At 48.9% G+C, this 19402-nt stretch overlaps 1 protein-coding gene across 1 annotated transcript in view; it reads left to right on the forward strand.

Annotated features, from left to right (window-relative positions):
• Positions 1–3676: 3676 nt before the first annotated feature.
• Positions 3677–19402, forward strand: part of LTF (lactotransferrin) — a 29048-nt gene continuing 13322 nt past the window's right edge. Inside the window, exons 1-10 of the mRNA XM_047695747.1 lie at positions 3677–3809; positions 9946–10109; positions 12551–12659; positions 12991–13173; positions 13478–13625; positions 14265–14320; positions 15746–15924; positions 16391–16565; positions 17304–17458; positions 18658–18748. Coding sequence (XP_047551703.1) covers positions 3767–3809; positions 9946–10109; positions 12551–12659; positions 12991–13173; positions 13478–13625; positions 14265–14320; positions 15746–15924; positions 16391–16565; positions 17304–17458; positions 18658–18748 — 1303 coding nt within the window. The 5' untranslated portion in view covers positions 3677–3766. The remainder of the gene's footprint in view (positions 3810–9945; positions 10110–12550; positions 12660–12990; positions 13174–13477; positions 13626–14264; positions 14321–15745; positions 15925–16390; positions 16566–17303; positions 17459–18657; positions 18749–19402) is intronic.

Consider the following 19402-nt stretch of genomic DNA (forward strand, 5'->3'; position numbering starts at 1 on the left):
TCAGGGACCACCGGATAGGAGGCAGGGGTCAGTGGCGGATTTCTAGATCTGACCAGTGGCGTGGCCACGGACAAGTTGCTTTGCCCGGTTCTCCCCACTCGGAAAGCAGGCCTGCTGAGGCACATCACGGTCCTTCCACAAGGATCAAGAGCCATGGCTGACATGTGGAAGGGGCTGGATGGTACCTGAAGCCACAAGGGGGTCAGTCCCTGTGGGTTTTCCTTCTTGCTGAGGTCAAGAGCTAGGGCTGTCCCTGGATTTCAGCCTCTGTGTGCTGAGCTCTGGGAGAGTTCTGGGCTTCCTTGGGGAGCACAGCCTGGTTGTGGGCTCAGGGGGAGACTCAGGGCTGGCAGTTCCATCTCTGCATCTTACTCACTGTGTGACTGCAGGCAACCCTCAGTTTACCTGATTTTAGAGCAATAACCATGACTTCCAGAGCTCCCTGAGCCATGAGAGACAAGGTCACTGGCAGCTCCATTTGAAGTTCAAAGTGCTAACCAAATGCTTTGGGTTATTACCTTGTCTTTTTCCTAGGAGGCCATTTAGCCACGCTGACCTGGGCACGCTGCCTGCACGCAGTGACAAGCCCGGGCCATGATGTGCTATAAACTGGCTCTTCAGGAGGGAAACATGCCCCGATTCACAGCGTTTGCTCATTTCCATGGTGTAAATACTCCCACCATGAATGAGTTCAAGCTACTAATGGTTTAACAACCTGCCAAAAAATTCCTGAATATTTAACAAGTGGCTGTCTAGCAAGCCAGTAACCTCCCACCATTGGCAGGGGTGGGCAGCCCAGCCGGTGGTCTCCAGTTGGCCAAAGACCCCTAGCTGAGGAGATGTCTGAAGAACTCCTTTCCTTCTTTTTTCCTTCCAGAGCTTGCTCTGCCCAGATCCACAGCTCCTTCCCAAAGCTCCCCTTGGGGTTTAAAGCTGGAGGACACTGTAGAGGGCAGGGAGTGGGGCTAATTGTGCACCTGTCGGGAGGGGGTTTTGCTTGGGCCAGTCCTTGAGCTGGCAAAGGGTCCCTGTGTGAATTTCAGGGCTGGAGAAGGAGTGAGGATATGGGAGAAGTTTGTTGGCTTCCCTCACCTGCCTGCCACACACCAGTCCCCAATGTTACACGGTGGTTTGTCCCATCAGCATCCTTCGTCGCCATGCCACAGTCTTGGCATTGTGAAACCTACAGCCTACTTCCCTGCAGGCTCTGTGAGATTTGGCCCAGCTCCTGGTCCCTCAGAAAGCCATGTAGATCGATGCTGAGCCCATGGGCAAAGTGGGCTCCGTGCACACAGACTCTGGGGAGGCCTGACTTCTCCAGCCCTGGGTCTCCCCCTCTTTCAGATTTGACAATGGCAAGCAGGATCCTTCACGCTCTGTCCCTCCTCCTTGCTCCTTCACTCATTAACCAATATTGATCATCGGGTGTCCATCACATGGACAGGGCTAGCTGGCCAGAGGATTTGAGGACCCCTCTGAGGCTGTTTATTTGGAGGGTTTGGTGGAAGGTGGTAGGAAATCTGAGAGCAGGTGCAGGGCTGGAGCGGGGGATGAGTGCATTTCAGATGCACTGATTTCCAGTGCCCACAGGACCTACAGGGGGAACTGTCCAGAGGCAGATAGACACCTGGTGTGGAGCTCAGGCCAGAGGAGGTGGCTTGGTCAATCCTTCTTCCAAGGAAAGGCCCAGGTCAGAAAGCCCAGATTGACCTTTTGTGGTTCCTCGTGCTTAGGTAATTGGTCACTGTGTGCTCACGCTCCCAGGTCCTCTCTTGTCTGTTTCCTCTACCTGAATATTTTTCCTGTAGAAATGTAGCCCTTCCTCCTGCTACCCAGGCCAAATATTATTCCTTGAACCATTCTGGAACCTTCATGATGGGAACTGGTCAGTCATTCCTCCTCCTACCCTGACTTTGTATATGCTCCTGTGTCTGTGTGGTTGAGGGGTATGCCTGTGCTTGCTCCCAGCCATTTGGCTATGCTGTGAGCTCTCGAGGGCAAGGACAGACCCCTCTTCTCCACGTCCCTCCTGGAACTCACTAGGTCTGGCACAAACGAATAAAGAATGAATGTTGATGATAGTTCTGTTGAACTTCATTGTCTCCTGGGTAGACTCCAACTTTCTGTCCACCTCCTCTGCAGATGGCCTTGGAGTAGCCATGCTCTGTAGGTGTCCAGCTGAGCACATCCCTGGCCTGGGACTGGGCCATGCCCTACAGACACAGCATACAAGCAGTCTGTCCTGTGACCCGACCTATCCCGGTCCTGCCTCCAGGGCCTATCCCTTGAGCTCAGCCTCTTGATTGCGGCCCCAGGTTCTCCATGTTCCTGCCAACGCTGTAATAGACATAAGAGGCTCCGGAGGCCCCTGACTTTACAAGCCACTCTTTGTAAAACTTGCATTGAGAGACAGACATATGGGTGGTGACATTTCTTAATTCTTTAATAATTGTGGAAGGGCAGAGCTGAGTGGCTAATTTAGGTACCAAGATGCTTCAGCACTCCTGAGAATTAGTCAATTTTGCATTTCTTCACTATTTTTGAAATCGCTTATTGCAATTATCGATGAAAGCAACTTTTAACGTTGTGACACTATGTTTCCAAACAATAGGAGGGGCTGAATTTGTCACCCCCAAACCCGGCTGGTGAATCTACTGCTGACCCCCAGGCAGGCAGGATACCTGATCAGACCCTACTCTGTGCCTTGACCGTCTCCATACCTGGGGCAGAGGGGCCCCACCATCTCCCTGAGGGTCCCAAGGAGGCACACTCTGTGACACCCCGAAGCCATGGATGTTGACTTTGCTTCCAGTTGGTTAATGATACACAATGTGGCCCTGGAGATCCTCATATGTGAGCCGCTGTGCAGCACCGGAGTGCATTTACAAGGTATATTCTTAGCAGCAGAATCCTAGAGTTTACAAACACCTTCCTGAAATAAGGTCAGCTTATGTTGACAAAATATGACATTTATCAAAATGAGGTTCTCATCTCCCACCTCATACCGCCACGGAACAAAACAAAAGAAAAATGGCATAAGTGTTAAGACAGCCTTCTCACTGGCAAATGAAGGGACAGGGCGATAGCCGTTGGGCCCTGGGCGGTGGTCGCTTCCTCTGAGACTTCTGGCTCTGTTTTCTGGGAGCTGTACTGTGGTCTCAGTGGGGCAGGGAGAGACCCCATGGGTGGCCTGGGACAGACTCTGGGCGGGTAGCTGGGTCCTCTGCAGAATTCTGGGCTGGCCGCTGGCCAAGGTGAAGTTGGCTCCCAGGCACTTCTGACTCATCTGCGAAAGGAAAGGCGAGCTTCACAGTTCACATGATCACAAATGTTCACCTTGGGATCCCTGCTCTGTGTCCAGCGGTCTAGGAGGCTCTGAGACCAAAGAAAGGACAAGACTCGGAGGCCACGAGTCCCTAGGGACTTGCAGCCTGAAGAAGAGAAAGACCATCCCAGTCCCCAGTCACCAGGCAGCACCAGTGGAGACTCACAGAGGTGGCCTGTGGGCTGGGTTTCCTCCCTTATGGCGCTAAGGCTGCTGGGGCACCGGTCCTTCTCCCCTCCCTCTCCTGTTCCCCCTCTGCCCCCCTTTCTTGGCCTCAAGGAACTAGCGGAGGAAGGGTGCGAGAGTGCAGGGCAGGGGATGCGTATTGGGCCACAGGGCGGGGCAAACCCCCGTGAGGTCACCAAGCCGAGGATAAAAGCGGGGCAGAGCCGGTGGGGGTGGCAGAGCCTTCGTTCGCCAGAGTCGCCTCAGGGACCCAGAATGAAGCTAGTCTTCCCTGCCCTGCTGTTTCTCGGGGCCCTTGGTGAGTGCAGGTACCTGGGAGCGCGCCCCGCCAGGTGGGCGCCCTTGGTCTCCGCGCCCTTGGTCTTCGCGCCCGCTGGGTGGATGCCTGCGTCCCCACTATCCCCCTCAACCGTCTATCCCTGCGCCCCGCCGGGTGGGCGTTTGCGCCCCAACTCCGCGTGCCCCGCACCCTTCCATCCCTGTGCCTCGGCTCCAGCAGCCTGGAGGCGGCCGGGTCCGCCCACCTGCTTGGGGAGGAGCCAGAGTAGGGCTCCTCTGAGCTGGTCCAAGCGTCCCTAGAGCGGCATAAAGCGACCCTGTCCCATTGTGTCCCACTGGGACCTTTGGTACCTATAGTACTCTTGCAGGCTTTTTACGTGGGAGGCAAATGAGACCTAGAGACCGTGAGTGACTTGCCCAAGACACACAGGAGACTGGAGTTCAGAACCCAGCTCGTGCCAGGACTGTGTAACTTGGGCAAGACAGAGCCCAATTTTAAAAAAAAGTCCAGCTGTCTTCCCAGAAGGGCAGAGGTGGTGGCACAGACCTTCCTGAGGGGCCCCGTTCTTCAGAGCGTCTAAGAGAGATATGATTGATTTCTGGTTTTAAATACATCCAGGCTAGGACTATCTGAAATAGTTTCTGGGGTGTGTGCAGGGCACTCAACAGTCATGGACATCAGTGACTGGAATGTGTGAGGGCAGGGGTCCCCGCAGTTGTGGGGTGTGTGTGTGACAGGTATCAGTGCCTAGGCAGTATGTGGGGGGTCGGAGGAAAAGGAGAGATGTCCCCTCCCTCCCTGGGCTCCTGCCATCCCGGGTCATCCTCCTCCTGGCTTAGAGCATGTACTCCCAGCTGGGAGAATCCTGGGTGGAAAAGGGCCACAGAGAGCCCACTGAGCGTACACCCCCAACCTTAGGGACCATGAAGCCAGCCATCCCTGTCCCCATCTTCTGGTTTCCTTCTCCAAATTCCTTCCTATGGGTCTTGTCATCTGTCTTCTCTGAGACAGGATTGGGTCTGCCAGGACCTACTGCTCAGGGCCAGCTTGCCTTCTGCTCCCTGACCTGTGTGTAGCCAGCTGGGAGCAGAGCACAGGGTTGGGTCACCTGAGAGAGACCAAGAAAACTTGTTTTCCTGGAGGAGGTCATAGGCTATGCTGCAGGATCTGGGCTTAGAGTTGCACCCCTGTGTTCCATTTTGAGGATTCACTTGAATCTTTGGTTGCCGTGGACCTTGCTCTAGGGGGTCCTTGCCCTGCTCCCATGGGCATCCTGGCTGGTGAGGATTGGGTGGGGTGAGAAGAGTAGCTCCATCCTAGTCCCTGCCCTGGAGGTCAGGGCACTGCCTGTCTGTACACAAGCAATTAGGGGATGCATACTTTCAAGGAGATTCCATCCAGGCTCAGGGGGGCAGCATCTGAAGGGCTGACAGAGTTCGGGTGTAGGTTTGGGGATACAGGAGGGGGCAGCCTCAGACCTGCTTCAGAGGGCACGTGGTCTTGAGGGGGACGCATGGCTTCGGAGGTGGCTGGGAAGGGATGAGTGGGTGGTGTATTCTGACCCCGCCCCTAGTGTTTGGGGGGCTGGGACTGTGGATCTGGAAAAACTCCTCTGTGGTCCGTTATATAGTTTCCTGGTTCAGCCCTTCCCAAGAGAAGAAACCAACTCTGCCTGTGGGTTCCCCATTCCTGCTGCTGTTCATGTCCTCCCCCACCTTGAAGCATGGTCTTCTGTTTTACCTTTCCTCTTTGGTCGCATCTGTCATCAAGCTAATTTCGGACACCACCTCACTATTCCTGACCCTTGTCCATTCCCAGTATTTTTCTGCCTGGTTCCCTGCTTTCAGTCTACCCTTTCCCCATTCTTAGCAAACCTCTTATCTCTGCTCTCTTTCAAGAGAGAGCTCTACTCCCTCTGGAATAAGACCTCCTTGGACCAGCACCGAGGGCTTTCCATGATCTGACCCCAAACCCTTTACTCACTCCATCTCCACTGTGGTCCGTCTCTAACCTGACCAACCTAAATGGGCGGGCTAGCTTTGTGGTAAGAGCAGGAGGTTTTGTGTCTGACTTTGTAAGTTGAAATCCTAGACCCAATACTTCTTAGTTGGGGGGAATTTGGACAAGCCACATAACTAGCTAAAGCCACTATTTTCTCACCTGGAAATGAGGGTGTTAGGAACACTCACAATACAGGGGGTTGGGAGGACTGATGGACAGAGAAGGCGTGAAGTGCTGAGCAAAGCGCCTGGCATAAAAGGTGCTTGCAACATTGTTCTCACTCTCCTGGACTGCCCTGATTACTGGCTGAGGTCATGGGGACCTCACTTCTGGTTTGGTATTGTTTCTTCTAGAGCATTCATCGTCCTTAGCTTGCTCTTTTTTGACTTTCTCCCTCTCCAGAAGGGAGGTAAGATCTAGTACTCTCTGCTTACATGTTCCTCTGTATGACACACAGTGCTGTGTATACAGAAGGCATCCAGTAAATGCTACTGGGTCACAAGTGGCTGACTATGACATGGTTAGTTGATTTTTTAAAAAATGTTTTATTTATTTATTTGAAATAGAGTGTGAGAGAGAGAACATGAGCGGGGGAACAGAGGGAGAGGGAGAAGCAGGCTCCCCACTGAGCAGGGAGCCCATTGTAGGGCTTGATCCCAGGACCCTGGGATCATGACCTGAGCCGAAGGCAAAGGCTTAACTGACTGAACCACTAATTTTTATGGCAGTACAGTTCCATGAGAGCCTCATGCTAGATTACATCCCCTGGGATTTTTTGGGACATGGCTGGTGGAGAAGAATTGTGGCAGCATGCCCTTGAGCCCCTTCTGACTCTGCTTGGGTGCCTCCCCAGGCCCTCCCCTGGGAGCCTCAAATACCTTGGTGGGTCTGATTATACAGGGGATGGTTCACAATTATGCATGGGTCTGATTATGCCATAGATGGCAGAGGGCTGAGTGTTCTACTCTAAAGCACATCCAAACGGGAAGGGGGCTTTTGCCAACAAGTGGGTTTTGTTTATTTGTTTTGCAATAGCTTTATTGAGGTATATTTTACATATCCTCCAATTCACCTATTTTAAATGTACAATTCAGTGATTTGTAGTAATTTTACCAAGCGGCACAACCATTACGGTAAATCAGTTTTAGTACATTTCTTCTCCCTAAGGAGTTTCTTCATGTCCATTTATAGTTACTTCTCATTCCCACCCCCACATCAGGTCATCACTAATCTATTTTCTGTTTTATAGATGTGCCTTTTAGGAAATTTCATACAAGTGGAATCAAATAATAGGTAGTGTCTTGTGTCTGCTTTTTTTTCATTTAGCATAAATGAGGCTCATTTGTATCATGGCCCATACCACTAGTTCTTTCCTTTTTACTGCCAAATAATGTTTTGTTGTGTTAATGTACCACGTTTTCTTGAGCCATTCACCAGTGCCTGGACTTTCAGGTTGTTTCTAGTTTTTTTTTGGGAGGGGGGCGCTTTTCTGGATAATGCTGCTATGAATATTCATAAAGGAGTCATTATGTGGATATATTTTTTTTATTTCTTTGGGGTATACATCTAAGAAGGGATTGCGGGGTCGTGTGGTAACTCTCTGTTTAACATTTTGAGAGACTGCTCATCTATTTCCTAAAGTGGCTCCAGCATTATACAGTGTACAAGGGGTCCCATTTCTTCACATCCTTACCCATACGTTATCCTCTGTTTTAGTTATTATAACTAGTTCCAGTAGGTGTGAAATGAAGATCTCATTGTGCTTTTAATTTGCATTTCCCTGATGATTAATGATGTCAAACATCTTTTTCATGTGCTTATTAGCCATTTATGTATCTTCTTTGGTGAAATGTCTGTTCATATCTCTTGCCTATTTTTTGATTAGGTTATTTGTCTTTGACTGAGTTGTCAAGGTTCTTTGTAAGTGTTTTCCCCCAACCTGTTGCTTGTGTTTGTATTTTCATAACTGTCCTTGAAACACAAAAGTTTTGAATTTTGATAGGCCCAATTTATCAATTTTTTTTCATTTATGGACTGTGTTTTTGGTGTCATAGCTAAGTAAACTTTGCTAAGCCAAGGTTGCATTGTTTTCCCCATGAAAGTATAATTGTTTAACTCTTACACTAAATTTTATGATCCAACTTTGAGTTAATTTTCTGTGTGTAGTGTGAGGTAGGGCTCTAAGTTAATCTTTGTATGAGCCTACCTGTGTGCTAGCACCATTTGTTAATAGACTATCCTTCTGCCTATGAACTGCCTTAGTGCCATTAACAAAAATCAACTGAATGTAATGTAAGGATTTACCTCACTCAGGACTCAACTTTTTTCATTGATCTATATGTCTATCTCTACGCTAACATCACACTGTTTTGATAACTGTAGCTTTATATAATTTTTTTAAAAAGATTTTATTTTATTTATATTTATAAATATATATATATATTTATATATATAAATATATATTTAAAAATCTTTTTAAAGATTTTATTTATTTATTTGACACAGAGAGAGATCACAAGTAGGCAGAGAGGCAGGTAGAGAGAGGGGGGGAAGCAGGCTCCCCACTGAGCAGAGAGCCCAATGCGGGGCTCGATCCCAGGACCCTGGGATCATGACCTGAGCTGAAGGCAGAGGTTTTAACCCACTGAACCACCCAGGCACCCCTATAATGTTTTGAAAACAGGAAGCAAAATTGCTCCAGATTTGTTCTTTTTCAAAACTGTTTGACTATTGAATATAAATTATATGGAAAAATTATAAATATAAGTTATATAAAATTATTTTGGCTATTTTATATCAATTTATTTATTTATCTATATACATTTTCAAATCTGTTTGCCAATTCCTCCAAAAATAAAAAAGTGGCCTGCCAGAATTTTGATAGAATTTGTGTTGATTATCTGTATCAATTTAGGGAGAATTACCATCTTAACAATATTGAGTTTTATAAAGCATGAACAAAAATGTTTCTCCACTTATTTAGAACTTCTTTCATTTCCCTCAGCAAAGTTTTATAATTTTCAGTGTACCAATCTTCATTTGTTTTGTTAAATATTTTTCTAAGCATTTAATTACTTTTGATGTTATTGTGAATAAAATTATATTCTTAGTTTCATTTTTGGATCATCCAATGCTTATATGCAAAAATATAATTGCTCTTTGTGTATTGATCTTTGTATCCTGTGACCTTGTTTTACTTGTGTATTAGTTCTAATCACATTTTGTGCACTCCTTAGGATTTTCTACATAGAGGATCATGTAATCTGCAAATAAGGACAGTTTTGCTCCTTCCTTTCCAGTATGGGTGTCTTCTGTTGCTTTTTCTTGCCTTATTACTGTGGCTAGGATCTCCAGTATTATGTAATATAGAAAAAGTAAGAGTGGATAGCTGATCTTAGGGGAAAGCATTCAGTCTTTCACCATTATAATATAATGTTCACTGTAAGTTTTTCAATGGTATTGTTTTTAAGGGCTGTGAGCAAATCTGGTCTAGCCTCATTCTTAATTGCAAAGATTCTACTAACAAAGCAGTCTCGGCTGGAGAACCAGTCTTCTTGATACAGGGTGAATGGTGGTAACTCAGACACACTGACCCATTTGGTACACCACTCACTACTACTGAAAAGGAGTCGGGTGTGTTTTAGTTGCCTTGGCATCATCTGGGGATATTCTTGTCAAAGGAACAGTCTAGAGGGACTTGTATTCTAGGCTGGATTTTGCCACCGCTGAGCAGCCAATCAGTTTCCTCAAGAGCCAGTTTCCACCTTAATAAAACAAGAACAGTAATCCCTTTCCTGCCTACCTCTTGACTTCAAGTGGGTCAAAGCAGGTGGGAGAACCTCACAAATGGATGCAAAGGGTCATCATCATTTTTTAGAGGTAGGAAATGTGTCAGGTACAGGAAAGAAAATAATCCAGAGGCTCTGACCATCTCCTTTCATTTATTGAGAGTCACAGCCTTCTGGCCAGCAGAGAATGCTCATTAGACCATCAAGACATCTGCACTCAAGGACAGTTTCTAACTTTGGCACTGAGTGAGGGGGAAAGCGGAAGAGCAGAGAGATGGAAGAGTCTGGAAAACCCTGTCAGAGGGTGAGGTGGTATCTCCCGTGGGCAGTGCTTGAACCCTGACTCCTTGGTTTCTCTCTCCCAGGACTGTGTCTGGCCGCGCCTAGGAAAAATGTTCAGTGGTGCACCATATCAAAAGCAGAGATGGCAAAATGCTCCAAATTCCAACGGAATATGAAGAAAGTGGGGGGCCCTACGGTCTCCTGCACAAGGAGAACCTCCCCCCAAGAATGTATCCAGGCCATCAAGGTAAGTCATTGCCGTGTGTTTGGGTGGGACCAAACTGAATGGAGGGAATGAAATGGAGTGAAACAGAAAACGTGTTTTCCCCCACTTCTGCTTTTCTTTTTGGGTACCTGTAAGTTGGGAGTGCTCCTTCCTTATAGGACACAGGGCCATGTTGAAAGAAGATATTAACATTTCAAAGTTGAGAGACCAAAGGTGGGGAATCTGGGGTTGCAACACAAATTGTTAAGAAGAGTTGTTGCAAACACAGAAGTAGTCACGTTGGATGAACAGGCAACATCAGGGTTCCTCTGAAAGGTAAAACCTCCAGAAGATCATTACCGCCAAACCCTGAACAAAGTAAGATCAGCTGATCTGTAGTTACTGGATCCCAGGGCTTGGGAATGGCTGGCCAGGGCACCAGGCATTGGAAGGACATTTGTGCAAAACATACCCAGAGAGAAAAGGGAATCATGACTTCCGGATGATCTCTGATTCCTTTTGTTTTTTTGAGATATAAGATCTACTGAAATAATTTTTTTTTTAATTTATTTGACAGACAGATCACAAGTAGGCAGAGAGGCAGGCAGAGAGAGACAGGCAGAGAGAGAGACAGGAGGAGGAGGCAGGCTCCGTGCTGAGCAGAGAGCCCGATGTGGGACTCGATCCCAGGACCCTGAGACCATGACCTGAGCCGAAGGCAGAGGCTTTAACCACTGAGCCACCCAGGTGCCCCCTGAAATAATTTTTACTCATTCACTCAACATATATGTTCTATGTCCCTTCCCTGTGCCATTATTGTGGGCACTTGACTCTAGCAGAGTGGATAACTTGTGTCAAACTTTCTAATAATATCTAGAGTTATCAGAACAGTATGTAGGGGTAAAAGATCTAGCTTAAACAATGTTTTAGGCTATTGTTTTATAACTATGGCCTGGGGAAAAACAACACCAGCATACCTTGCTCATTTAAAATGCAGAATCTTAGACTTCGTTCTAACCTATTCAACTGAGTACCTGTGATGGGGTCACAGAATTTGCCTTTTTAATAAAACCCCCCTTCAAAATCAGTTCTAGATACCACACATCAAATGATGTCATTGGAAATAGAAAACGCATTTTTCAAGAATCAAGGGACAGGTTAATTCTCAGAAATTTGGAGGACAAGAATGCTCATAGCTTTTAAGCAATGAACGAAATCGTGAGGTAAACTGACAGATTGAAAAACATAAAAAATTTAATTTTTAGTCATTAAAAACATTCAACCAAAAAATTTAGAAAGCACCAGAATGAATATGCACCAGCTCTGACAAGGGGTTCCTATTTACCGTACACTCTATAAAGAATTAATTCAACCTGGTCAGAAAGGTAGGGTCCTATACGAAAAATAATATGAACCAAGCCTTAGTAAGAGGGCATGCATAATTACTAAAAATAAGAAATGTTCCCTTAGTAACCGGAGGAATATACACCTAAGCAACCTGTTAGCACTTGCATTTTCTAAAGTAATAGCAATAAAACGAAAGCCTGTCCTGCTGGTGATTTTATAGCAAAACTGATCTTCCTGGTCGGTGGGATTCTAAATTGCCATTACGGATCTTCTGGAAAGCAGAAAAACAACAGTGGCCAGGGCCATGAAGATAAACGTGCTCACCGTCTGGGTGATTCCCACCCTCGGATGCCTATCCCAAGGCGACAGGTCATCAGAAGGAAAAAAGAAACCTATGAGGACAAAGCGATCCATAAAAGCATAGATATCATAGCAAAAAAAGAAAGTGCCGAACATTTGAGGAATTACTGGATAAGCTATGGAACAACCGCACTATCATAAAATATAAGGAGGTCAATGAAGTCAATAAAGACTGCAGAAGTAAGAAAATGTCATGTGGTTTTAGATGAGTAAAACAGTCCACCAAATATTGTCTCTACCAGATTGCCAGTATAATGGTGCAGTCGTTAATCAGTTGCCTTCCTCTCAGGTCATGATCCCAGGGCCCTAGGATCGAGCCCCGCATCAGGCTCCCTGCTCGGCGGGAAGCCTGCTTCTCCCTCTCCCACTCCCCCTGCTTGTGTTCCTTTTCTCACTGTGTCTGTCTCTGTCAAATACATAAGTAAAATAAAAAGAAATAGGTAAGTATATGAGAAGTAATATGCCAAAGAGAATGCACATGGTTTATTAGGATAATTTTAAGATAGCGTAAGAGTTCTATTTTCTATTCGATAAAAAGGAACTTAAAAGAACCAAATATAGAGAAAAGATGGGAGCAGGCATCTAGAATAAACAAGTTTAGATATAAATGACTAAAATGAATGAGCGATACGGGCAGGGGGTTCGTACAAAAAAGAGAATATAGCAATATGGCTGGATGATCCTTCCAGCCACAAAGACCTATGACGTCCTGGAATCCAGCGGCGTGGGTTAGGGTGGGCTCTCTTCTGAAGCTTGGCTGGCCTCTTCACTTTCAGGCAAACAAGGCAGATGCTGTGACCCTGGACAGTGGTTTGGTGTATGAGGCTGGCCAGGACCCCAACAAACTGAGACCCATAGTAGCTGAGGTGTATGGGACCCAGGCAGGTAAGTTCTCCCTGGAGACCCAGAAGCTGGGGTGGCCCTAGCCTTGGCCCTGGGCTCCGTGCAGTCAGAGGGGCTGCGTTGTAGAGGTGGGGTCTCGGATAGCATTCCACTTGCAGGGGACAGATGCCCACGAACTGGGCTCTTTGGGCCAGATGCCCACCCACTTGGAGAGGACATGCATGTGCTCCCTGGGGGAACAGAGTAGACCAGAGGAAAATGTAGCCTACGGCTCCCCTTTCCACCCGGGGAAGGTCAAGGTGGGCTGTTTTTCTCCCTCTAAGGCTTTTAATTATCCAGTTAAGAGCTTTCAGTTCTCTCTGTCCCTTTGCAGAGCAACAAGTCTACTATTATGCTGTGGCCATAGCCAAGAAGGGCACTAACTTCCAGCTCAACCAACTACAAGGCTTGAGGTCCTGCCACACAGGCCTTGGCAGGTCCGCTGGATGGAACATCCCGATGGGTACCCTTCGTCCATTCTTGAACTGGGCAGGGCCACCTGAGCCCCTTGAGGAAGGTGAGATGGCTGGGGGATGGAGGGCCATCTCTGGCGGGGGTCTCCAGCCCAGCTGCACACACAGGCCACTTGGTACACATGTGTGATGAGCCCAAGGTGGGCCTCCCTGCACCAGCGGCCCTTGGAAGGTGGCAGCTGAGTCTGCCGTCAGCCAAGGGCATCTCTGAGCTCCCAGTCTCACGAAGAGGTTGTTCAGCAAGGATAGAGGAAGTGGCTCTGTGCCCGCAGGAGTGACACAGGGAGGTGTGACGAGCTGTGGCTGGGTTGGCTCACCCCATGTGGTCTGTTTCTCTGTGTTTGACAGCTGTGGCCAAATTCTTCTCCGCCAGCTGTGTGCCCTGCGCAGATGAGCAACGGTACCCCAACCTATGTCGCCTGTGTGCGGGGACAGGGGGAAATAAATGTGCCTGCTCCTCCCAGGAACCATACTTTGGCTACTCTGGTGCCTTCAAGTGAGTGAGAAGGTCGTCTTCTCCTGAGTGCCACATGTCCTCAGCTCAGGAAGCCTTTTCTCTGGCCCCAAATACAGCTCAGCCTGCTGGCCGGGCCCGCGGAGCAGGTCCAGTTCTCCCACTGTGGTGTAGACAGAAGTACTTAGTAGAAAGAGGGCACTGACTTTGCCCAGCAAACGTGCCCCTCCAGCCCCCACCCCCGGACTCCCCCATGGTGCCCCTCACCCCTACACCAGTCTGGTGGTGTCCTCAAGATACTCAAGACTTTACTTTCTGGTGTAGAGTCTTCAAACCCTTTTATATAGAAATATATACATATATATATGTATATGTATATATATATATATATATATATATATATTATATAGAAAGACCCATTTTGCCCTTTCGGCCCCTAACACAGGAGATGAGGGGCGTGGTCTCTGGCCAGCACCTGAGCCATTCTTCTTCACCATCTACCTGGACGTGGCTCTTGCTCCTTCCCCAGATGGGGTGCTCCAAAGCCTCAGAGCCTTGACCACTGTGGGTCAGACGCCCACAGGAGACAAACCCCAGGACCCTGTTCCCCTGGGAGGCACGAGGAAGAAGTTGGGGAGGGCCACTTCGTGCTGACCCTTCCCGTGCTCTCTCATTCCACAGGTGTCTGCAGGAAGGGGCCGGAGATGTGGCTTTTGTGAGGCACACTACAGTGTTTGGTAAGAGACGGGAGGAGAGCCTTGGGTACTCTCTCCTTTTATTTTATTCTCCCATAATTTTGAGTATTGAGCTAATCGGATGCCTCATCTCCTTGGCACACTATTGTTGGGGTTTCCTACAGGACATGCCTCTTTTTATTTCCTTTTATTTCTTCTTTTAAACAATCATTTTCCCTTAAATCCCCCCTACCCACTGCCTTTCTCTTCCTCATAGACAGCCCCGCCATGGTACTTGACACGGGTCCTTCGAGATGTATGAGGTCTTGCAAAATGCAGAGCGCCCCTTGTATTTTGGTGTTCTAAGACCGCAGATGTTTCAGCATTAGAAACCATGCTGCTGCCCAGATTTTCCACCCAGCAATTTGTTCCAGAGATTTATCTGCTTTTTGTGTCTGTCTAGTTCAGTGGTTCTATCTGTTGAGGAATGCTCCACGGAATGTGTCTACCAGATTCGAATGCTTTCATTTTCTTCTGTTAGTAGGATTTTGCTGTAGTTGTTGTGATAGATGGCATTTGTCAAGGTCAAGAACTTTACCAAGTTCTCCATATTACTAGTTTTCTGAAACTAAAAAACAAACACAAGTAGATGTTGAACATACACGTACTTGTTCTGCATCTATTAAAATTAAGATGATCTCACGGTTCTCTTCCTTTTCTCCATTAATGGCATACATGGCTTTAGCTTTCTGGATGATTGACCATTCTTTTGTTAATGGGATAAACTGACAAACCTTAATCCTGATCTGCTAGTTTTTAAGATACTCTGTTAGATCGAATTAACTAATGTATATTTGAGATTGATGCATTTATGTTCGTAAAGACAAGAGGGCTGTAATTATCTGCTGTACTTCTCTCTCTGATTTTGAGATCAAGGTTATACTAATCTCATAAGAGGAGTTGGGCAGGCTCCTGTCACTTTATATATTTGGAAGTGACATATATACGAGATCCATTAGCACTTCCAAATCAGGCTGAACTCCCTCATAAAAACAGTCTTTCCCCTTCTTTTGATAGCACCCAGTGTTGGGAAGTGATTCAACTGTATCTCTCGCCGTAAAAGCGTTTGTAATTTTTATTCTTTCTAGAGAGGTGGGTAAGGCATCTCCCTCCGGGATGGCTAGCTGGGTTGCCTCTGCCACCTGGCCCTTTTCTGGACAGAGTTGCCATGGAAACAGAGGGGGTCTGGTTCTGCCTTCTTGACCAGTCAGGCAGCAGTCTTGATCCCGGAGCAGCCTGTCTGACCCAGAGGAACACTGGGCTAGCCCCCCGAGGCTTTCTGGGCATTGTCGTTCCTTCTGGAATGTTCTGGAGCAATCCACTGCCTTTCTCACCGTCCAGTTTTGTAGAGTGCCTCCGATGTCTCCTCTGGGGGAAGCTCCTGGTTAGGCTCATCTGGGCTCCCCTTCACTTTTGCCCTTCCTCCAGAGAACCTGCCAAACAAGGCTGATCAGGACGAGTATGAGCTGCTTTGCTTAAACAACATTCGGAAGCCAGTGGACGCTTTCCAGGACTGTCACCTGGCCCGGATCCCTTCTCATGCTGTTGTGGCCCGAAGTGTAGATGGCAAGGAGGACTTGATCTGGGAGCTTCTCCAGAAGGCACAGGTATCCACCCCTCGCCCCCCCCCCCCCCGAGGCCCTCCGCACCTCCTTGGATTTGTGTGGGGAGATGCTTTCCTTCCCCAATTTCCTGCTGTTCCAGAAGTCCTACTGCAGCCTCTCTTCCCAAAAGGTGACACATTCAGTGAACTGCCTACCTTGGCGGTGCTCTAGACAGCAGAAGCAATCCAGATCTCTCCAGCATTACCGATGAACATTGTCTCGTGGGCTGGAGCAGAAGCAGAGGGAGGATGGGGCGGTATTCTCAGGACCTTAAGGTGCTGGGACCCTAGCAACTTTCTAAGGAATAAGCCACAGCTGAGCTCCTGCCACAGGGAAGGCGCCGGTCCCTACGCAGGAGGAACTGAACCAAGGATCATCCCCCAGCTCCTGATACTGTTTTCCAACATGGTGTTTTTCCTTTCCTCTCTATTTACCACTGAGACTGTGATTCTTATTCTTCCTGAATTAGGAAAAGTTTGGAAAAGACAAGTCATCTTCGTTCCAGCTCTTCGGCTCCCCTGCAGGGGAGAAGGATCTGCTGTTCAAAGACTCCGCCCTTGGGTTTTTGAGGATCCCCTCAAATATAGATTCTGAGCTGTACCTTGGCTTCAACTTCATCAGTGCCTTCCAGGGCCTGAGGGAAAGTGAGTGAGGCCGGGGCAGGACCGGGATGAGGGAGTTGTGGGGGTGGGGGGGCAGGGCGGTGAGGGGTGGGGAGGCAGGCTGGCAGCAGGGGCTGCAAGTTGCCGGGGAGACCTTCCAGGAAGGACTCTGCACTCCCTTCTCAGGCAGTGCGGCCCTGCTCTAGAGCGGTCACTTCTTCACTGGAGGCAGAGGCCAGTGTCCTGTCAACCAAGCCCGGGCATGATGAACCCTGAGGGCCTGGTGAACACCAAGTCTGGGCTGGGGCCCTGCACCTGCTGGGGGAGGGGGCGGATACCACAATGAGCCAGCTCAGCCCTGGCTCCTCTCCTGGGTGCATGCACAGGTGGGAGTTTGAGGGGGGAACCAGGACCCTGCACTGTCCTTAGAGGTGGTGACTGCCCTAGGGGAGTTCGGGGATGGGCTCAACGTCCGCTAAGCCATCTCCTGGGACTGCCACTGTCTCTGTGTCCTGGAGCTTGTGTCCCGTGGGACTGAGATATTAGACAAGTTATTGCACTAAGGCTCGAAGGGTGGATTAGAAACCGGGGAAGTCTCCAAAGGAACGGAAACGAGAAGCCGGGTTATGAGCGTTTCTGGAGAAGGGGTTGTGCCTGGGGTGGGGGGCGCGGGAGGGCAGCAGGTTACCTGGGTGTTTCTCTGCGCTGGTGGGCGCTGGGCGGCGCCGGGGTGTCCCCGCTGGGCTCTGGACCCCACTTCGGCCTTGTTCCGGTGCGCAGAGGCTTCGGAGGCGGCAGAGCGGCGCGCGCGGGTGGCGTGGTGCGCGGTGGGCGCGGACGAGCTGCGCAAGTGCGAGCAGTGGAGCCGCGCGAGCGGCGGGACCGTGAGCTGCGAGTCGGCGCCCAGCGGCGAGGACTGCATCGCGCTGGTCCTGGTAGGGGCGCGGGCTCCGCCGGGGGTGGTTCGGGGCCCCGGGATGCTCCGCGCTCCGTTCAGAACGGCTTCTGGTGGCCATCCCACCCCCCCAACCCCCACCCAGCCCGCTTTGACGCGATTATTGCAGGGGACCGAGGAAGCCTAGACAGGTAGCATGTCGCACACCACTAGCAGAGCTACACCGTGGTTCAGGGGTTGAGAGCTTCCTACCCCCGGATTCCTGGGTACACGTGTGCATCCTGGATTGCACTTGTTCCGTAGGCTTTGAGTCCTTGTCACTTGGGGTACGTCGTGGCCATTTTCTCATGTGAACATAGTCTCTGAAAACACTTAAAAATGATGTTAGGGTATCTTTCCTGTGTCTGTGGCTTGGTTTAGCCATGATCCTATTCTGCTTCGTCCCCTTACTTCGTTATTATCTATAACTTGGTGATGCCCCATCCCTGAATAGAAATCTTCAGCCACGTCTCCAGTTATTTTTAGGAGAGTTGTAAAAAAAAAAAATTATTACTGAGCCAAAGAGGGAGTTAGTCTTGATGAATCAATGTTCCAGTGTTGGGGTGCGGGCTCGTTCATTCCCAGGGTGAGGCAGATCAGTCATTTTGGTTCATTTGTTAAACGCCTCTCTCTCTCTTTTTAAAATCTTATTTACTTATTTGAGAGAGAGAGGGAGAGAGCACAAGCAGGGGGAGGGGCAGATTCTCCGCTGAACAGAAAGCCCCACACAGGGCTTGATCCCAGGATCCTGGGATCATGACCTCAGCCGAAGGCAGATGCTTAACCCACTGAGCCACCCAGTCTCCTCCATGTTGAACAGCTTCTGTGTAGCTCTTTGAGTGTGGTGCCAACGGGATGAGACTAGACCAAGCCAGTTGTTCACATGCATTTGCTCTGCGAGTGAGGCTGGTCCAGGAGGGTGTCCCAAGAGTGCTTGGAGGACAGAAAGTCTGTGCTGCCTGTGCCTGGTCTCTGTGCTGGAAGTGACAGCGTGAAAGGCATAGAGGGCTGGTAGAGAATCAGTGATGCCCATAGTCTTTCTTTGGATGCTCTGTTCACACAAACCCCTGTCTCTTTCTGCTTCTTTATTGGAACACCTGACATTCTCTGACGTATAGCCATGCTCCAAGAGACCCTAAAACAGGTGGGATGGGAGAGAGCCTCCCTGTGTGCTGCTGACGATTTGCTTTGGTTTTGCAGAAAGGAAAAGCTGATGCCTTGAGCCTGGATGGAGGACTTATCTATGTTGCGGGCAAGTGTGGTTTGGTGCCTGTCCTGGCAGAGAACCAAAGTAAGTTGGGGGAGTGTCTTCTCTGGTTTATTCCGTCTGGGCCATGGGAGGAGTAAGCCCACCGGGTGGGGTCCAGGTGGAGATGCTGAGACGGGGGATGCATTCAAACAGGAGAATTGGGGGGAAAGAATAAAGGAAAGAGGCTTTTACCTGCTGTGTTGAGAAGCATGGATCGAGCATGGACAGAGAATAGATTGGCATGGATTGGCTTCTTTCTTCTCGTTTTAAAAAAAGGTTTTAGGGGCACTTGGGTGGCTGAGTCGGTTAAGCATCTGACCTCGACTCCGGTCATGATCTCTGGGTCCTGGGATTGAGCCCTGTGTCAGGCTCCATGCTCAATGGGGAGTCTGCTTCTCCCTCTCCCTCTGCCCAGCCCCCAACTCGTGCTCTCTCTCTCTCTCTCTCTCTCAAATAAATAAAATATTTAAAAGAAGATTTTAGTATAGTATAATATACATACAGAAAAATGCCCATAGGCGTGCAACTCAGTGATATTTCACAAACTGATACGTCCCGGTGTGCGAGTGCCCAGATCGAAACACAGCAAATTCCACGTGGCCCTGGGTGCGCTCTTGCCACCAGCCCCCTTACTCCAGCCAGGGTAATGACCCTTGACCTTGGACAACACAGAGCAATTCTGCCTGATTTTAAACC

The sequence above is a fragment of the Lutra lutra genome, chromosome 1, assembly GCF_902655055.1.
Source record: "Lutra lutra chromosome 1, mLutLut1.2, whole genome shotgun sequence".
Classification (NCBI taxonomy): Eukaryota; Metazoa; Chordata; class Mammalia; order Carnivora; family Mustelidae; genus Lutra; species Lutra lutra.